Genomic DNA, 20833 nt, shown 5'->3' on the forward strand with positions numbered 1-20833 from the left:
TTGCTTTGCTCTTCTTCTTCGGACACATTTGGCATGGTGCTAGAACCTTGTTCAGAGATATTTTTGCTGGTATTGACCTAGATTTAGATGCTCAAGTCGAATTTGGGGCATTCCAAAAACTTGGAGATCCAACTATAAAAAGATAGGCAGCCTGATACAACATTGCTTTGGTATCTTTCTTTTTCCCTTATTTTCTTTCTTTTACTTTTATTGACATAGGGTACCAGAGAAATCTTTATTTGAATCAACTTCGTTTTTACTCTTGTTCGTTCTTTATCTGGAAGGTGATAAAAAAAAGAAAATAAAAAGAAACAAACAGGTATGAAAGCTATAATTGTAAACCACGATCGAACCTATGGAAGCATTGGTTTATACATTTCACTTAGTCTCGACTCTAGGGATAATTTTTTTCGCTATCTTTTTTTGAGAACCGCCTAAAGTTCCAACTTAAAAGAACTAAAAAGGTGAAATAATTTTTCATTATCTCAATTGAAGTACTGAGGCTCCCGATATCGGGAGGCTCAGTACTTCAACTAGTCACCATGTTCCTCGAATGGATCTCTCAGTTGTTGAGAAGGTTGCCCAAAAGCGGTATATTCATATTTATATAATTTCAAGACCCCAATGGATCTATGATAGAATCGTTTATTTACAACGGAAGGGTATACAACGTCAACAGATCTCAATAAATACAATAAGATTTATGGCTACAGAAACTGTTAAGAACAGTTCTAAATCTGGTCGAAGACGAACTGTAGTAGGAAATTTATTAAAACCATTGAATTCGGAATATGGTAAAGTAACTCCTGGGAGGGGAACTACTCCTTTGATTGGTGTCGCAATGGCCTTATTTGCAGTATTTCTATCAATTATTTAGGAGATTTATAATTCTTCCATTTTATTGGATGGAATTTCAATGAATTATATCTATAAGAGCCGTGAAGTCCTTACTTTTGAGTCTAAAATGAATCATTTAGAGCTCTGATTTATTGTACATTCTATTTTGTTTTGGTAGTTCGATCGTTGAATTTCTTTGTTTCTGTATTTTCGGAGTATGAGTGTGTGACTTGTTATAATTGATCCTATTGATAGTACAGAGAATGAGTCTGTCATCTTAATAGAGATGATTCTACTTCGTCAGATATTTATTCTACTATTTGGAACACGAAATAGATTAAGAAATATTTGAACTATGATTCATACTTAATATTTAGACCCCGTGTCCGGGCTCCAAAAAATTGTCAAACAAAGAATTCGAATTTGTAAATTGAAAGATTCTTTTCTTTCAACCCCTAATTTATATTTTGACCAAAAGCAAAACCTTTCTTTGAATTTTTAGTCATTCTATTTATTCAGGGAATAAGTGATGATCTGAGGATTCTTACTCAGGGAATCCTTGATTTGATTTAGGTTAGGTTTTTTTATTGAATCATCATCGTTCTAGTATGAATCTGAGGTTTTAATCGATTCATAGGGTCTTAAAAAGAGAATTCCTATCAATAATAAAGAAAGCAAAGAATAAAAGATATATTCCACAAAAACAAATTCTAGAAAGAAATAGGGAAAAAGAGAATTCAAGAGGCCCATAAGTATCAAAATAAAGATAAAGACGACTGTGCCAACTTGATATTTTGGTATTATCGCCTCAAAGAAGTGCTTTTGGATTTTTCAGAGAAGATAGGATCAGAACTTAATAAGTTTAAAACTTTCTATTCCATATCCGTTACAACTCGTATTTAGGTGTTTTTGCTTGAGCTGTATGAGATGAAAGTCTCATAAACGGTTCTCAGGGGGGAGTTCCGCCTATCTCAATAAAGTATATGATTGGTTTGAAGAACGTCTCGAGATTCAAGCAATTACGGATGATATAAATCGTCAATACGTTCCCCCCCACGTCAATATATTTTATTGTTTAGGGGGAATTATGCTTACTTGTTTTTTAGTACAAGTAGCTACTGGGTTTGCTATGACTTTTTACTACCGGCCGACCGTTACTAAGGCTTTTGCTTTTGTTCAATACATAATGACTGAAGCCAACTTTGGTTGGTTAATCTGATCAGTTCATCGATGGTCGGCAAGTATGATGGTCCTAATGATGATCCTGGAGGTATTTCGTATGTATCTCACCGGCGGATTTAAAAAACCTCACGAATTGACTTGGGTTACAGGTGTAGTTCTGGCTATATTAACGCATCTTTTGGCGTAACTGGTTATTCCTTACCTCGGGACCAAATTGGTTATTGGGCAGTGAAAATAGTAATAGGTGTCCCTGACACTATTCCTATAATAGGATCACCTTTGGTCGAATTATTGCGCGGAAGCGCTAGTGTGGGACAATCTACTTTGACTCGTTTTTATAGTTTACACACTTTTGTATTGCCATTTCTTACTGTTGTATTTATGTTAATGCACTTTTCAATGATACGTAAACAGGGTATTTCTGGGCCTTTATAGATAGAGCAAAAAAAATATATCCTAAATATTTGTAATCAATCATTTATCACTTGGTGGAGGAATATATAGTATTTCATTGCTACAAGTATGGATTATTAAAAATAATAAGACATGGATTTGGATATTTCCCTTTAACTATTCATGTCAACTAAACGGGGGGATTGAAGGGAATTTTGTGAAAAGAAAATGGATTATGGGAGTGTGTGACTTGAATTATTGATTGGTCTGTGTAGATATATGCCTGGCACATGGGAATTCACAACCAAATGTGTCTTTGTTCCAATCGTCGTGTAAGCCCTATACAGAGGATAGGCTGGTTCGCTTAAAGGGAATATTTTCTATGATCAGGTTCGAACCATGTTGTACATGAGCAAGCTTCGTAAGGTCTAGTATAAGTGAACTAGATAAAACGAAATCAACATTCTATTTTATCTAGTTCACTTATAAGATTTAATAGTATGTAAATGTATTCATTTCCTCTGCATTGACACGATCAATACTACTATCGGAGTGAAACAAGGGATCTAATGAAGAAGAGAGGCTAGACTATATTAGTAACAAGCAAACCTTGTATCTCCAAGCATTTTGGAGATAAATACTAATTAAAAGGACTGAGATAACCGAGAAAGCACTTGATCATATCATGATCTGATTTGTAAGCCTACTCAGGTCTTGAGTATTTACTTGTAAGAACGGAATTCTTTGTCTTGTAATGGATAGTTGCAATTCCATAAAAAAGAATTCAGTCAAATTTTTCTTACATTGAACCATTCCTCTATCATATATGTGGATGTGTAAAGACAGGTACCATATATATATTTTATATGGATATATGGATTCATTTGGTTCTTTCTATTCTTGCTCAAGCTGGATGATTAAAAATTATCATGTCCAGTTCCCTCGGGGGATGGATCTATAAGAATTCACCTATCCCAATAACAAAAAAACCTAACATGAATGATCCTGTATTAAGAGCTAAATTGGCTAAAGGTATGGGTCATAATTATTATGGAGAGTCCGGATGGCCCAATGATCTTTTATATATTTTTCCAGTAGTAATTCTAGGTACTATTGCATGTAATGTAGGCTTAGCCCTTTTAGAACAATCAATGATTGGTGAACCGGCTGATCCATTTGCAACCCCTTTGGAAATCTTACCTGAATGGTATTTCTTTCCTGTATTTCGAATACTTCGTACAGTGCCCAATAAATTACTTCGTACAGTGCCCAATAAATTGTTGGTGGTTCTTTTAATGGCTTTAGTACCTGCAGGATTATTAACAGTACCTTTTTTAGAGAATGTTAATAAATTCCAAAATCCATTTCGCCGTCCAGTAGTGACGACTGTCTTTTTGTTGGTACCGCAGTCGCCCTTTTGTTGGGCATTGGTGCAACATTACCTACTGATAAATCCCTAACTTTAGGTCTTTTTTAAATTTTTTAATTTTTAATTGATTCAATTTTGAAATAACACAACATGTGTATCTAGGGAATAGTTTCTTCAAAGCGAATTCTCCCTAGATACATCTAGTCAATTTAATTCTGAATTTATTTCTATTATATGATATATTAATTGTGCTATATATTAATTGTGCTAAATATTTCAATCTATTTTGAATAAATAAGTCCAATAAATTTAAAACTTATTTTTTGCTAAATCAATTACAAAATATTTTTTTAAAGTGCCCAATATCTGTTTTATATCTTTGCTACAAAAATGTTCAATTTTCATAAGATCTTCTTGGCTGTTATTCAAAAGGTCCAATAATGTATATATATTGAACATTTTGAGGAAATTATAGATCCTGGAAGGCAATTCTGATTGGTCAATAAAAATCAATTTCAATGCTATTTTTTTTTTTTGCTTTTTATGAGTTTAGCCAATTTATCATGAAAGGTAAAAGGGGATAAAGGAACAGTGTGTTGATTGTCCTATAAATATAAATTGTCTTCCTCCATATGTAAAAAGGGAGTAAATAAATCAATTAAATTTTGGGATGCTTCATAAAGTGCTTCTTTCGGAGTTAAACTTCCGTTTGTCCATATTTCGATAAAAAATATCTCTTTTTTTTCATTTCCATTCCCATAAGAATGAATACTATGATTCGTGTTTCGAATAGGCATGAATACATCATCTATAGGATAACTTCCATCTTGAAAGTTATGTGGCATTTTTATAAGATATCCATGATTTCTCTCTATTTGTAATCCAATACAAAAATCAATTGGTTCTGTTAAACTAGATATATGTTGTGTATTATCAACAGTTTCTACATAAGGCAGAAAGATGATATCTTGAGCAGTTACATATCCAGGACCCTTGACACAAATAGACGTGTCAGAAGTTCCATATAGATTACTTCTCAATACAATTTCTTTCAAATTCATTAAAATTTCATGTACCGATTCTTGAATGCCCATTATGGTAGAATATTCATGTGGGACTTTCTCAGATTTTACATGTGTGATACATGTTCCTTCTATTATGTCGGCTTGGCCTTTCATAAGTGGAGACAGTATAAAGCGTCCATAATAAAGGTGTTTACTATCTGTTCTTGATTCAACACACTTCCACTGTAGTGTCTGAGTAGATACTGTTACTTTCTCTCGAACCATAGTACTATTATTTTATTAGATCATTGAATCTTTTATTTTTCTTGAGATTTCATCAATGTTCAGCTTTACACACGTCTTTTTTTCGGAGGTCTACAACCATTATGTGGCATAGGAGTTATATCCTATACGAAAGTTAATAGTATACCACTTTGATGAATAACTCTTAATGTTGCATCCGAGACCGGGACCTTTTATCATGACTTCTGATCATTGCATACCTTGATCCATTACAGTACAGATAGCGTTTGCTGTTGTAGTTTGAGCAGTAAATGGTGTTCCTATTCTCGTACCTTTGAATCCAGAAGTACCAGCGATGGACCAAGAAACTATTCGACCCCGTACATTTGTAACAGTGACAATGGTATTATTGAAACTCGCTTCAACATGAATAACTCCCTTTTGTATTATACGTGCACCCTTACGTGAACCAATACGTCTATTCCTACGCAAACTAATTTTTGGTATGGCTTTTGCCATATTTTATCATCTCATAAATATGAGTCAGAGATATATGGATATATCCATTTCATGTCAAAACAAATTCTTTATTTATACATTGGCTCTTCTGGCAAATCTGATTATCCCTGTCTTTGTTTATGTCTCGGGTTGGAACAAATTACTATAATTCGTGCCCGCCTGTGGATTAGTCGACATTTTTCACAAATTTTACCAACGAAAGCTATTATTTTCATATTTTTCATTGCTTACCTTAATTCTTAATCTATTTCTTGAAAGAAAATAAGTTTCTTGAAATTTTTCATCTCGAATTGTATTCCCCCGAAAGGAATGGTGAAGTTGAAAACCTAATTCTTTAAATCTTTGTTGTTTAGTCGATAAATTATACGCCCTTTGGTTGAATCATAAGGACTTCAATTTTTACTCTATCTCCTGGCAGTATACGTATAAAACTATGTTGGATCTTTCCTGAAATAGAATTGAGAATCAGATCTAAATGAATAAGGAATAGATCGTTGGGAAGCGATTCAGTAATTAAAGCTTTATGACTCCATTTTGGTTCTTAAAATTCCCTTGAGGTATCAACTAATTAGAAAGATATTAGACAACCCCCCTTTTAATTTTTCACAAATTTAACAAATAGGATATTTCGAATCCAATTTTGATATTATAAAGGATTACCAGAAATAACACAAAATTTCTCCACCTATTCCTTCTAGTTGATCCTCTCGGTCTGTCATTATACCTCGAGAAGTAGAAATAATTACAATCCCCATAAAACCTAAAATTCTCGGAATTTGTTGATAATTAGAATAGATTCGTAGACCAGGTCGACTTATTCATTTTAAATTTAAAATATTTTTGTAGGGTCTTTTTCTATTCCTTCTATGTCGCAGGGTTAAAATCAAAAAATATTTCTTGTTTTCTCGTTGTTTTCTCACTTTTTTGATAAAACCCTCTCGTAAAAGTATTTGAACAATATTTTCAGTCATATTTGTAGATGCTATCCGAACCACCCTTTTTCAATCCATATCAGCATTTCGTATAGAAGTTATTATCTCAGCAATAGTGTCCCTGCCCATGATGAACTAAAATTATTAGGTTCTCCAAATTTGATATAATCAATGTGTTTTTTACTTATTTATTTTTGAATATGATATGAATTATTAAAGATATATACGTGAGACACAATCTACTAATTAATCTATTTCTTTCAAATACCCAACTAGAAACAGATCACAACTTCATTTTATAATACCTCGGGAGCTAATGAAACTATTTTAATAAAATTTAATTCTCTCAATTCTCAGGCGATTGCACCAAAAATTCGAGTTCCTTTTGGATTTCCTTCTTGATCAATAACAACCGCAGCATTGTCATCATATCGTATTATTATCCCGTTGTCACATTTGAGTTCTTTATAGGTACGCCTAATTACAGCCCTGACTGCTTCTGATCTTTCTAGGGGCATATTTGGTACTGCTTCTTTGATCACAACAACAATAACGTCACCAATATGAGCATATCGACGATTGCTAGCTCCTATGATTCGAATACACATCAATTCTCGAGCCTCACTATTATCTGCTACATTTAAATGGGTCTGAGGTTGAATCATTTTTTTAATTCGTTATTTGAATGCAAAGGGCAAAGAAAAAAAAAGAAATATTTTTGTCCAAGAAAAAAGAAACATGTGGTTTTGTTTCATATCTAAGAGCCCTTTCTACATTTTTGTCTATTACATTACGAAATAATGAATTGAGTTCGTATAGGCATTTTGGATGCTTCTAGTGAAATAGACCTTCTGGCTATATTTTCTGTTACTCCACCCATTTCATAAAGTATTTTCCCCGGTTTAACAACAGCTACCCAATATTCATGGGATCCTTTTCCTGAACCCATACGTGTTTCTGTGGGTCTTAGTGTAACTAGTTTGTCTGGAAATATACGTATCCATATTTTTCCACCACGACTTGCATTTCATGTCATTGCTCGTCGTCCTGGTTCTATTTGTCGAGATGTAATCCAAGCAGTTTCAAGTGCTTGAAGAGCATATTTACCGAAAAAATATGATTACCTCGATAAAATATTCCCTTCATTCTTCCTCAACGTTGTTTATGGAATCTGGTTCTTTTAGGGTTATAGTTGATGGTTGTTTTTGAATTCTATCTCTACTACAAAACCGGACGTGAGAGTTTCTTCTCATCCAGCTCCTCGCGAATAAAAGGATTCCAAAAAATTCAATTTGAATTAAGCTAGAAGAGTCAATCTTAAGTTAAGATATATATGTATTTACTGAGTAATACCTTGAACGTGGGCTTCTTTGAGATTTCATTAAATCTATTAGTAATTTTTATATCTTGTTTGAATAGATAACTTAAATTTTTAGTTTTATAAATAGAAATATAAAAAATTGTATTATTATACCAAATCCTTATCCTTTATTGTATTGTCCTAAATTTTTCAATAAAAAAAGTTTTCGCGGGCGAATATTTAGTCTTTCAATCCCTATTCATTTGTAGGGTTAACTCGTGATTTCTCAGATCTCAGAATACATGAATTAATCTCTGGTTCGTTTCGCCATCCCGACCAGTGAATCATTAAGATTCCTTGTTCAATAGAATCTTTTGCATTCACAAGTTCCGTCGTTCCCATCACTTCTGACTTAATGGTTAGATCCAAATTCTACAATGGATCTTAGAATGAAATTGGTTATTGAGTCAATCTTCTCAGTCTTTATTGGCTCGAAGCTCTTGAACTTTTGTTCTATTTCTATATTTCTATAAAGAAGATTCTTTTTACTATGGTATGAATGCATATTGATGCTTTATTACACTGCCTTTCATGAGATTACTCATAGACCTTACATATTGGAATTTTATATCATTGGTATTCTTTTTCTCTGTTTCTCTCATCCTTTCATTTATCCACATCTTTTTTCATTATTTTGCTTTACAACTTAGAATCAGATTTCATTTTTTGTTTATGCAAAAGATTTCAGTTGCTACAAAGATATGTCCTATATATCATATCTTGACTGGTTCTTTAGATCCAGATAATACGAAGTGATGGGTTGGTTATTAGTTCTATAGTTTTTAGTTCATACTATGTAGGCTGGTCTTTTTAATCCTAACCCTAAAAAAACCAATGAGTCGCACACTAAGCATAGCAATTATTTCAAATGGTCAATCGAATTTTTATTCAACCTTATAAAATTAAGAATTAGAATTGTTCCCCTTGATTGATTAGAAAAAGAATGAATTGGTCTTTTTTTGTACAATCATTGGATAGAAGGGAAAGACAAGTAGTAAAATTATTCCTCGTCTAGAAATATCCAAATTTTGATGCCCAATACTTCATAGATAGTTTGAACTATATAAGAGCAATAATCAATTTTAGCTTGAATCATTTGTAGGGGAACCCTACCTTCTCTAATCCATTCGACACATGCAATTTCTTTTTCGTCGATACGCCCCGCAATTTGTATTTGAATTCCTTTTGTATCTACTTATTCTATTAATTCAATAGCCTTGTTCATTTCTTTTTGAAATGAAACTCTATTTTTTAATTGTCCAAATATAAATTCTGTAAGAATATTAGGGTTTCCATAAGGTTTTCCAATTCTTGTCACAGCAATGTTCAGTTTTTGGTTTACACAATTAAATTCTTTTTGTAAGGTCATTTGTAATTCTTTGATTCTGCGTGGTCGACTTTCTATTAATAATTTTGGGAATCCCATAAAGATTATGAACTGGATCAGATCGATTCTTTTTTGAATCTCTATACGTGCAATTCTTTCGACGCTAGAGGACGTTCTCATATTCTTTTGTACATAATTCTTGATACAATCTCTTATTTTTTGATCTTCTTGTAAACCTTCAGAATAATTTTTTGGTTTTGAAAACCAACGAAAATGATGACCTTGGGTTGTACCCAGTCTAAAACCAAGTGGATTTATTTTTTGTCCCATAATCCCCCACTATTATACATATCATGATACGTCATAGCTGTAGAGTTTTTTTTACATCTTCTTTTTTTAGCGAATACATCTCGACATATTCATCATCTAAAGGTATATCTTTCATTACAATAGTTATATGACAGGTCGATCTATTTATCGGAAAACTACGTCCTCTAGCTCGAGGTTTCAATTTCTTCACCGTAGTACCTCCATTGACTTCGGCTTTACTAATGACTAAATTGGTTTCGCTGGAACCCATATTGTAACTAGCATTTCCTGCTGCAGAATAAACCAATTTCAAAATGGGATAACATGCTCAATAAGGCATGAGTTCTAGTATCATAAGTATTTCCTCATAGGAACGTTCGCGGATTTGATCAATTACTCTTCATGCTTTGTCAGCAGACATAGATATATGTTGACCTAAAGCATATACTTCCATTTTTTTCTTCTTTAGCATAAGGTTTGCCTCCTCCTACTGAATCATAAGCATCTAGATTTTTTTATTAACATTAACGTTAACGACGAGATCTATTATCGCTTTTTGCATGTCCTCTAAAATTTAATGTAGGTGCAAATTCTCCCAATTTGTGGCCTACTATACTATCCGTTATATAAATAGGCAAATGCTCTTTTCCATTATGGATAGCAATAGTATGATCGATCATTGTGCGTATAATGGTAGATGTTCGGGACCAAGTTACTATTATTTCTTTTTCTGCTTTTGTGTTAAGCTTATCAATTTTTTTTAATAAATGATTGGCTACAAAGGGATTTTTTTTAGTGAACGTGTCACAAGCTTACTCCTATTTTTTTTTTGTAAAGTTTTGGTAAAAACAAAGAATTAAATTTTATTTTCTCTCCTATTTACTACAACGACGAAGAATCAAATTATCACTATATTTATTCCTTTTTCTATTTCTTCTTCCAAGTGCAGGATAACCCCAAGGGGTTGTGAGTTTCTTTCTACCAATTGGGGCTCTCCCTTCACTACCCCCATGGGGATGGTCTACAGGTTCATAACTACTCCTTTTACTATAGGATGCTTACCTAGACAACGCTTAGATCCGACTCTATCCAAACTTTTTTGGTTCAGCCCAATATTCCCCACTTGTTCGACTGTTGCTGAGAAGTTTTTGGATATCAAACGGACCTCCCCAAAAGGTAATTTTAATGTGGCCGATTTCCCCTCTTTTGCAATCAGTTTCACTACAGCACCCGCTGCTCTAGCTAATTGTCCACCCTTTCCAAGTGTGATTTCTATGTTATGTGTGTCCATGCCTAAGGGCATATCGATTGAAGTAGATTCTTCTTTTGATCAATGAAAACCCCTTCCCAAACTGTACAAGCTTCTTCCAAAGCATACGGCTTTCTGGATGTAGATGATGATATCTATACATATGGATCTTATATATATCATAGAATGAAGTACCACATGGGTGGATATATATATGAATCCAAATCTACCAAATCACTCATGTTATGATCTTCTACATCCTGGGTCTTCCCGTCCCGTCATCTAGCCTATGTTCTTCATGTAGCAATCAGACCGAATGACTCTATGAAATTACGTTGATACTTCCACATATTATGGGTAACGTAAGAGACATCTCTATTTTTCCCCCGGGGAATTTTTAGAATTCCCACTGCTTAACTTTTAATTTGCCTCTGATCATCAAATGAAATGTGACTAACCCGTCCTCCTCTCTTTGAAAGAAGGGGAGCTTCCGGTTCTATCGATGCTTGAAACAATTTTGTCTTCTCCATATTACTATATCTCTAGATTCAATAATTTTATATGAGGAACTACTGAACTCAATCACTTGCTGCTGTTACTCTTCAGTTTTATGTTGAGGTCTATCCTACAGAGGTACTCAAATTGGATCAGTGATCGATTTCTAGGTTTCATCGTAAACCTAATTAGTTATTTCCAATTACGTAAATCAATAGTTCAAACAACACTCAAAGGTAGGGCATTTCCCATTTTTATAGGAACTTCTGTACCAGAAACAATGGTATCTCCAATTATAGCCCCTCTGGGATATAAAATATATCTCTTCTCACCATCCCCATAGTGTATGAGACAAATGTATGCATTTCGATTAGGGTCGTATTCTATGGTTACGATTCTACCATATATGTCTATTTTATTCTGTCAAAAATTGATTTTACGGTATAGAAGCTTATGAACTCACCCTCTATGCCTTGCGATAATGATTCCTCTTGCAATACGACCTTTACCACAACGACGCTGTCTATAGATCAAATTATTTCGTGGATTGGATTTCACTTAACTGTCTACGGTTCCATTGCATGTGCTCGAGGTAAAAGTTTTGTATAAATGTATCCCCATGCTATTATATATTTTTATTTAAGTTCTTTTCTTTCTAAGAGGTGGAATAGAATAACCCAGTTGAAGCATAATGATCATACATTTGTAATGCATTGTATGTCCCATAATAGGTCCCATTCTTCTACTCTTTCCCAGAAGTCGATGACTATTCATAGCTATTACCTTGACACCAAAGAAGAGTTCGACCCAATGTTTTATTTCTGGCCTAGTTGATCTTGATTCGACATTAGAAGTATATTGATTTTTCCCCAATAATCGAATACTTTTGTCTATAAATACTGCATATTTGATTCCATCCATAAATCAATTTTCTTCCTTATGAGTTATAGTCTCAATAAGAATACTAGTTTTTACTGCTCATATATTATGATATGAATATAGCACATCCATTCGTTATGTATTCATATATTATGATATGAACATACCACATCAATTCGTTATGTATTCATATATTATGATATGAATATACCACATCAATTTGTTATGTATAGATGATGCGATTCCATTTATACAGAGCCAATTCCAAATCAATTTGTTATGTATGGATGATTCAATTCCATTGATATAGACCCAATTCCAATAGACTTATTGGAGGGTCACATTCACGTGCATCCAGTAGGAATTAAACCTATGAATTCGCCAATTATGAGTTGGGCGCTTTAACCATTCAGCCATGGATGCTTAGCGGTGATCCTCGTACATGGTGAATAACCAATCTCCAATTGAAATGAAATCTTTAGGATAAATCAATGCAATTTAGGAGGAATCAATGCAATCCAATTTAGGAGGAATCAATGAGAGGACATCAATTCAAATCCTGCATTTTTGAATTGAGAGACATATTGAGAGAGATCAAGAATTCTCACTATTTCTTAGATTCATGGACCCAATTCAATTCAGTGGGATACCTCATTCACATTTTTTCCACCAAGAATGTTTTGTAAATCTCTTTGACCCCCGAATTTGGAGTATCCTACTTTCACGCAATTCACTGGGTTCAATAAGCAATTGATATTTCACGATCAAGGGTGTAATACTCTTTGTAGTAGCGGTCCTTATATATCATATTAATAATCGAAATGTGGTCGAAAGAAAAAATATCTATTTGATAGGGCTTCTTCCTATACCTATGAATTCCATTGGACCCAGAAATGATACATTGGAAGAATCTGTTGGGTCTTCTAATATCAATAGGTTGATTGTTTTGCTCCTGTATCTTTCCAAAGGAAAAAAGATCTCTGAGAGTTATTTCCTGAATTCGAAAGAGAGTACTTGGGTTCTCCCAATAACTAAAAAGTGTAGCATGCCTGAATCTAACTGGGTTTGCGTTGGTAGAGGAACTGGATCGAAAAAAAGAGGGATTCTAGTTGTAAGATATCTAATAAAACCATCGCTGGAATTGAGATCTTATTCAAAGAGAAAGATCTCAAATATCTGGAGTTTCTTTTTGTATATTATATGGATTATCCAATCCGCAAGGACCATGATTGGGAATTGTTTTATTGTCTTTCTCTGAGGAAGAGTCAAAATAGAATAAACTTGAATTCGGGACCACTATTCAAAATCTTAGTAAAACACTGGATTTCTTATCTCATGTCTGCTTTTCATGAAAAAATACCAATTGAAGTGGAGGGTTTCTTCAAACAACAAGGGTTGGGTCAACTATTCAATCAAATGATATTGAGAATGTTTCCCATCTCTTCTTGAGAAACAAGTGGGCTATTTCTTTACAAAACTATGCTCAATTTCATATGTGGAAATTCTGCCAAGATCTCTTTGTTAGTTGGGGGAAGAATCCGCCCGAATCAGATTTTTTGAGAAATGTATCGAAAGAGAATTGGATTTGGTTAGACAATGTGTGGTTGGTAAACAAGGATCGATTTTTTAGCAAGGTACAAAATGTATCGTCAAATATTCAATATGATTCCACAAGATCTAGTTTCGTTCAAGTAACGGATTCTAGCCAACTGAAAGGATCTTCTGATCAATCCAGAGATCATTTGGATTCCATTAGTAATGAGGATTCGAAATATCACACATTGATTAATCAAAGGGAGATTCAAAAACAAAAAGAAAGATCGATTCTTTGGGATCCTTCCGTTCTTCAAACAGAACGAAAAGAGATAGAATCAGGCCGATTCCTAAAATGCCTTTCTGGATATTCCTCAATGTCCCGGCTATTCACGGAACGTGAGGAGCATATGATTAATCATCTATTTCCGGAAGAAATCAAAGAATTTCTTGGGAATCCTACAAGATTTGTTTGTTCTTTTTTCTCTAATAGATTGTCAGAACTTCATCTCGGTTTGAATCCTACTGAGAGGTCCACTAGAGATCAAAAATTATTGAAGAAATAACAAGACCTTTCTTTTGTACCTTCCAGGCGATCGGAAGATAAAAAAATGGTTAATATATTCAAGATAATTACGTATTTACAAAATGCCATCTCAATTCATCCTATTTCATCAGATCTGGGATGTGATATGGTTTCTAAGGATGAACCGGATATGGACAGTTCCAATAAGATTTCATTCTTGAACAAAAATCCATTTTTTGATTTATTTCATCTATTCCATGACCGAAATAGGGGAGGATACACATTACACTACGATTTTGAATAAGAGGAGAGATTTCAAGAAATGGCAGATCTATTCATTCTAATAACCGAGTTGGATCTGGCGTATCATAAGGGATTTGCCTTTTCTATTGATTCCTGTGGATTGGATCAAAAACAATTCTTGAATGAGGCCAGGGATGAATCAAAAAAGAAATCTTTATTGGTTCTACCTCCTATTTTTTATGAAGAGAATGAATCTTTTTCTCGAAGGATCAGAAAAAATGTGTTCGGATCTTCTGCTGGAATGATTTCGAATATCCAAAACCAAAAATAATGGTATTTTCTAGCAACAACATAATAGAGGCAGTCACTCAATATAGGTTGATCCGAAATCTGATTCAAATCCAATAGAGTACTTATAGGTACATAAGAAATGTATTAAATCGATTCATTTTAATGAATAGATCTGATCGCAACTTCGAATATGGAATTCCAAGGGATCAAATAGGAAAGAATACTCTGAATCATAGAACTATAATAAAATATATAATCAACCAATATTTATTGAATTTGAAAGAGTCAGAAGAAATGGTTCGAGCCTCTTATTTTGATTTCTCGAATCGAGAGATCCATGAATCAGGATCCTGATACATATAGAAACAAATGGTCCAATGGGAGCAAGAATTTCCAGGAACATTCGGAACAGTCCGTTTTGGAGAAGAAGAGCCGTTTTTAAGTAGTGTTCGATCGATTACGTATTAATCAATATTTGATTGATTGGTCTGAGGTGATCGACAAAAAATATTTGTCTAAGCTACTTCATTTCTTTTTGTCCAAGTCACCTCTTTTTTTGTCCAAGTTGCTTTTATTTTGTCTTATGCACTTTCTTTTTTCTGTGTGAGTTTCAGAAATATCACCATTACTAGGTCCAAGATCTAAATCTACGAATTGAAAGGTCCAAATGATCAACTCTGCAATCAGTTGTTAGAATCAATAGGTCTTTAAGTTGTTCATTTCCAAAAATTGAAACCCTTCTTATTGGACGATCATGATTCTTCCCAAAAATCGAAATTCTTGATCAATGGAGGAATAATATCACCATTTTTGTTCAATAAGATACCAAAGTGGATGATTGACTCATTCCATACTAGAAATAATCGCAGGAAATCCTTTGATAACCTAGATTCCTATTTCTCAATGATATTCTACGATCAAGACAATTGGTTGAATCCCGTGAAACCATTTCATAGAAGTTTATTGATATCTTCTTTTTATAAAGCAAATCAACTTCGATTCTTGAATAATCCCCAGTACTTCTGCTTCTATTGGAACACAAGATTCCCCTTTTCTATGGAAAAGGCCCGTATCAATAATTTTGATTTTACGTATGGATAATTCCTCAATATTTTGTTCATTCGCAACAAAATATTTTCTTTGTGCGTCGGTAAAAAAAACATACTTTTTGGGGGAGGGATACTATTTCACCAATCGAGTCACAGGTATCTAACATATTCATACCTAACGATTTTCCACAAGGTGGTGACGAAATATATAACTTGTACAAATCTTTCCATTTTTCAAGTCGATCCAATCCATTCGTTCGTAGAGCTATTTACTCAAACGCAGCCATTTCTGGAACACCTCTAACAGCGGGGCAAATAGTCAATTTTGAAAGAACTTATTGTCAACCTCTTTCAGATATGAATTATCTGATTTAGAAGGGAAGAACTTGCATCAGTATCTAAATTTCTATTCAAACATGGGTTTGATTCACACTCCATGTTCTGAGAAAGATTTATCATCCGAAAAGAGGAAAACATGGAGTCTTTGTCTAAAGAAATGCTTTGAGAAAGGGCAGATGTATAAAACCTTTCAACGAGATAGTGCTTTTTCAACACTCTCAAAATGGAATCTATTCTACTCAAAATGGTTCTATTCCAAACATATATGCCATGGTTCCTTACTTCGACAGGGTACAAATATCTAAATTTGATATTTTTAGATGTTTTTTCAAACCGGTTGCCAATACTACGTAGCGGTCAAAAATTTCTATCCACTTTTCCTGGTATTATGCATGGATCAGGTATATCATGGCAAATTCTTCAGAAAAAATTGTGTCTTCCACAATGGAATCTGATAAATGAGATCTCGAGTAAGTGTTTACATTATATTCTTCTGTCCGAAGAAATGATTTATCAAAATAATGAGTCACCATTGATATCGACACATATGAGATCGCCAAACGCTCGGTATTCCTCTATTCAATCCTTTTCCTTCTTCTTGTTGCTGGATATCTCGTTCGTACACATCTTCTCTTTGTTTCCTGGGCCTCTAGTGAGTTACAGATAGAGTTTGAAAGGGTCAAATCTTTGATGATTCCATCATCTATGATTGAGTTGCAAAAACTTTTGGATAGGTATCCTACATCTGAACCAAATTCTTTCTGGTTAAAGAATCTCTTTCTAGTTTCTCTAGAATAATTAGGAGAATCTCTAGAAGAAATATGGGGTTCTGCTTCTGGCGGCAACATGCTTGGTCCCGCTTAAGGGGTCAAATCAATATGTTCTAAGAAGAAAGATTGGAATATCAATCTCATCGAGATCATCGATCTCATACCAAATCCCATCAATCGCATTACTTTTTCAAGAAATACGAGACATCTAAGTCATACAAGTAAAGAGATCTATTCATTGATAAGAAAAAAGAAAAACCGTGAACGGGGATTGGATTGATGAGAAAATAGAATCCTGGGTCGCGAATAGTGATTCGATTCATGATGAAGAAAGAGAATTCTTGGTTTATTTCTCCATCTTAACGACAGAAAATAGGATTGATCAAACTCTATTGAGTCTGACTCATAGTGATTATTTAGCAAAGAATGACTTTGGTTATTAAATGATTGAACAACCGGGAACAATTTACTTACGATACTTAGTTGACATTCATAAAAAGCATCTAATGAATTATGAGTTCAATCCATCCTATTTAGCAGAAAGACGGATATTCCTTGCTTATTATCAGACAATCACTTATTCATAAACTTCATGTGGGGAAAATAGTTTTCATTTCCCATCTCATGGAAAACCCTTTTCGCTCCACTTAGCCTTATCCCTCTCTAGGGGTATTTTAGTGATAGGTTCTATAGGAACTAGAAGATCGTATTTGGTCAAATACCTAGTGAAAAACTCCTATGTTCCTTTCATTACGGTATTTCTGAACAAGTTCCTGTATAACAAGCCTAAAGGTTTTCTTCTTGATGAGATCGATATTGATGATAGTGACGATATTGATGATAGTGACAATCTTGATGCTAGTGACAATCTTGATGCTAGTGATAATCTTGATGCCAGTGACGATATCGATCATGACCTTGATATAGAGCTGGAACTGCTAACTAGGATGAATGGGCTAACTGTGGATATGATGCCAGAAATAGACTGATTTTATATCACCCTTCAATTTGAATTATCAAAAGCAATGTATCCTTGCATAATATGGATTCCAATCATTGATGATCTGGATGTGAATGAGTTAAATGACTTATCCCTCAGTCTATTAGTGAACCATCTCTCCAGGGATTGTGAAAGATGTTCTACTAGAAATATTTTTGTTATTGCTTTGACTCATATTCCCCAAAAAGTGGATCCCGCTCTAATAGCTCCAAATAAATTAAATACATGCATTAAGCTACGAAGGCTTCTTATTTCACAACAACAAAAGAACTGTTTCACTCTTTCATAAACTAGGGGATTTTACTTAGAAAAGAAAATATTCCATACTAACGAATTCGGGTCCATAACTATGGGTTCCAATGCATGAGATCTTGTAGAACTTACCAATGAGGTCCTATAGATTAGTATTACACAGAATAAATCAATTATAGACACTAATACAATTAGATCTGCTCTTCATAGACAAACTTGGGATTTACGTTCCCAGGTAAGATCGGTTCAGGATCATGGGATCCTTTTCTATCAGATAGGAAGGGCTGTAGCACAAAATGTACTTCTAAGTAATTGCCCCATAGATCCTATATCTATCTATATGAAGAAGAAACATGTAACGAAGGGGATTCTTATTTGTACAAATGGTACTTCGAGCTTGGAACGCTCATGAAGAGATCAACGATACTTCTTTATCTTTTGAGTTGTTTAGCTGGATCGGTCGTTCAAGATCTTTGGTCTTTATCTGGACCCGATGAAAAAATAGGATCACTTTTTATGGACTCATTTAGCATGATTCTGATCTAGCTCATGGCCTATTAGAAGTAGAAGGCGCTCTGGTGGGATCTTCATTGACAGAAAAGATTGCAGTCAGTTTGATAATGATAGAGTGACATTGCTTCTTTGGCTCGAACCGAGGAATCCCTTAGATATGAAGCAAAAAGGCTCTTGGTCTATCCTTGATCAGAGATTTCTCTATGAAACAGATTCTGAATAAAGGGAGGGAGAAGGATCCCATGACCCGCAGGAGGATTTATTCAATCACATAATTTGGGATCCTAGAATATGGAGCCCTTGGGGCTTTCTATTTGATTGTATCTAAAGGCCCAATAAATTTGGATTTCCCTATTGGTCTAGGTCATTTCGGGACAAGCAGATCATTTATGATGAACAGGATGAGCTTTAAGAGAATGATTCGGGGTTCTTGCTGAGTGGAACCATGCAGTACCATACACGAGATAGATCTTCCAAAGAACAAGGCCTTTTTCGAATAAGCCAATTCATTTGGGACCCCGCAGATCCACTCTTTTTCCTATTCAAAGATCAGCCCCCTGGCTCTGTGTTTTCACATCGAGAATTATTTGCAGATGAAGAGATGTCAAAGGGGCTTCTTACTTCCCAAACAGATCCTCGTACATCTATATATAAACGCTGGTTTATCAAGAATACGCAAGAAAAGCAATTCAAATTGTTGATTAATCATCAGAGATGGCTTAGAACTAATAGTTCATTATCTAATGGATCTTTTCGTTCTAATACTCTATCCGAGAGTTATTAGTTTTAATCAAATCTGTTCCTATCTAATGAAATGCAATTGGATCAAATGACAAAGACATTGTTAAGAAAAAGATGGCTTTTCCCAAATGAAATGAAAATTGGATTCATAGAACAGGAGAAAGATTTCCCATTCCTTAGCCGGAAAGATATGTGGCCATGAAAGAGGGAGTAAGTGGAACTGAATTAACTAGGTGGTAGATTTATGGAAACACTTATTTCTTCCATATTTTGGACCTTAGCTCTATGGAAGAATATGTTACTGCTGAAACATGGAAGAATTGAAATCATAGATCAAAACAATATGTATGGATGGTATGAACTGCCTAAAAAAGAATTCTTGAACAGCAAATAACCAGTTCAGATATTCACGAGCAAGAAGTACTGGATTCTCTTTCAGATAGGCCCTGAACGGAGAAGGAAGGATGGAATGCCAACAAGCGTCTATTATATTGAATTTACCCGATAGTCCCCATTTTGGGAACGTCCAGTGCCAAAGTCACTGAATGGGTAAGTCACTAATCCCTGAACTATGTAATGTACTTTAACTGTTGGGTTACGGGCGTGTATTTTACCAGAGGTTTCTAATCTATACTTGTGTGATTCCTGTTGAAGCATATACTAGGAGGGTGGGTGCAGGGCAGACGATTTTAAAGAGGACTCCCCATTCATTAGATAGAGAAGATCACCAAGATTTTGCGATGCTCTATCGAATTTATTCCAATTGAAAATGCTCATTCAATGAGCATTCTCAATATTATGCCTTGAAGAGGACTCGAACCTCCATGCTCTTTAGCACGAGATTTTGAGTCTCGCGTGTCTATATTTTCACCACCAAGGCATCTTGAAAGTGAATCGTATTCCATGAATATGATATCTATCTAGTGTGATGTATGGAATATATGACAAAGGTGGATCTATTGATCAGTCATGTCATATAGGCCCTAGTTGGACATCCAATTGCTTCGATTTGAATTATCCGGAGAATGCAATGCTTGATATATATCAAAAAGATGGACAATCAAACTTATTTCTTGATTCACTCAAAGAGGTGAATAGGGTCCCAATAGAGATATATAAAAAGCAGGTCCGATTACGCATATTCCTAATCCTAAATGGAATGTAACGATGTAGGGACCCATATGTAAACATAGTATCTATTTAGATAGGCCCAAATGGCCCCTTCTCATAATGAGAATGTATATAACCCTATTTCGGCCTGGTCCGGTATGGAATGAACTTATAATCATGGAATCGACTCAATCATCAGATTATAAGTTCATAACCCTAGCCCATTCCCATTTTGGGTGGAACAGATCTACTAATTCTTTGATTCCAGTTAGTAAGAGAGATCTTGAACTAATAAATAGACCCTAGAAGCTAAAAAAGGCTATCCTGAGCAATTGCAATAATCGGGTTCATTGATATTCCTGGTATAG

At 34.4% G+C, this 20833-nt stretch overlaps 1 protein-coding gene and 2 pseudogenes across 1 annotated transcript; 2 read left to right on the plus strand and 1 right to left on the minus strand.

Moving 5' to 3' along the window:
- The first annotated feature begins 5 nt into the window (after nt 1–5).
- LOC107854000 lies at nt 6–4005 on the plus strand (annotated as a pseudogene).
- A 2812-nt stretch (nt 4006–6817) lies between these two features.
- Nucleotides 6818–7534, minus strand: LOC124892100 (50S ribosomal protein L14, chloroplastic-like). Its single transcript, XM_047403537.1, has one exon. It carries the CDS (start codon nt 7142–7144, stop codon nt 6833–6835), a length of 312 nt encoding a protein of 103 aa, XP_047259493.1. The 5' UTR covers nt 7145–7534; the 3' UTR covers nt 6818–6832.
- Nucleotides 7535–12634: 5100 nt separating this feature from the next.
- On the plus strand, nt 12635–19557 carry LOC124892102 (annotated as a pseudogene).
- The last annotated feature ends 1276 nt before the right edge of the window (nt 19558–20833 follow it).

Source organism: Capsicum annuum, unplaced genomic scaffold (genome assembly GCF_002878395.1).
Source record: "Capsicum annuum cultivar UCD-10X-F1 unplaced genomic scaffold, UCD10Xv1.1 ctg4390, whole genome shotgun sequence".
NCBI lineage: Eukaryota > Viridiplantae > Streptophyta > Magnoliopsida > Solanales > Solanaceae > Capsicum > Capsicum annuum.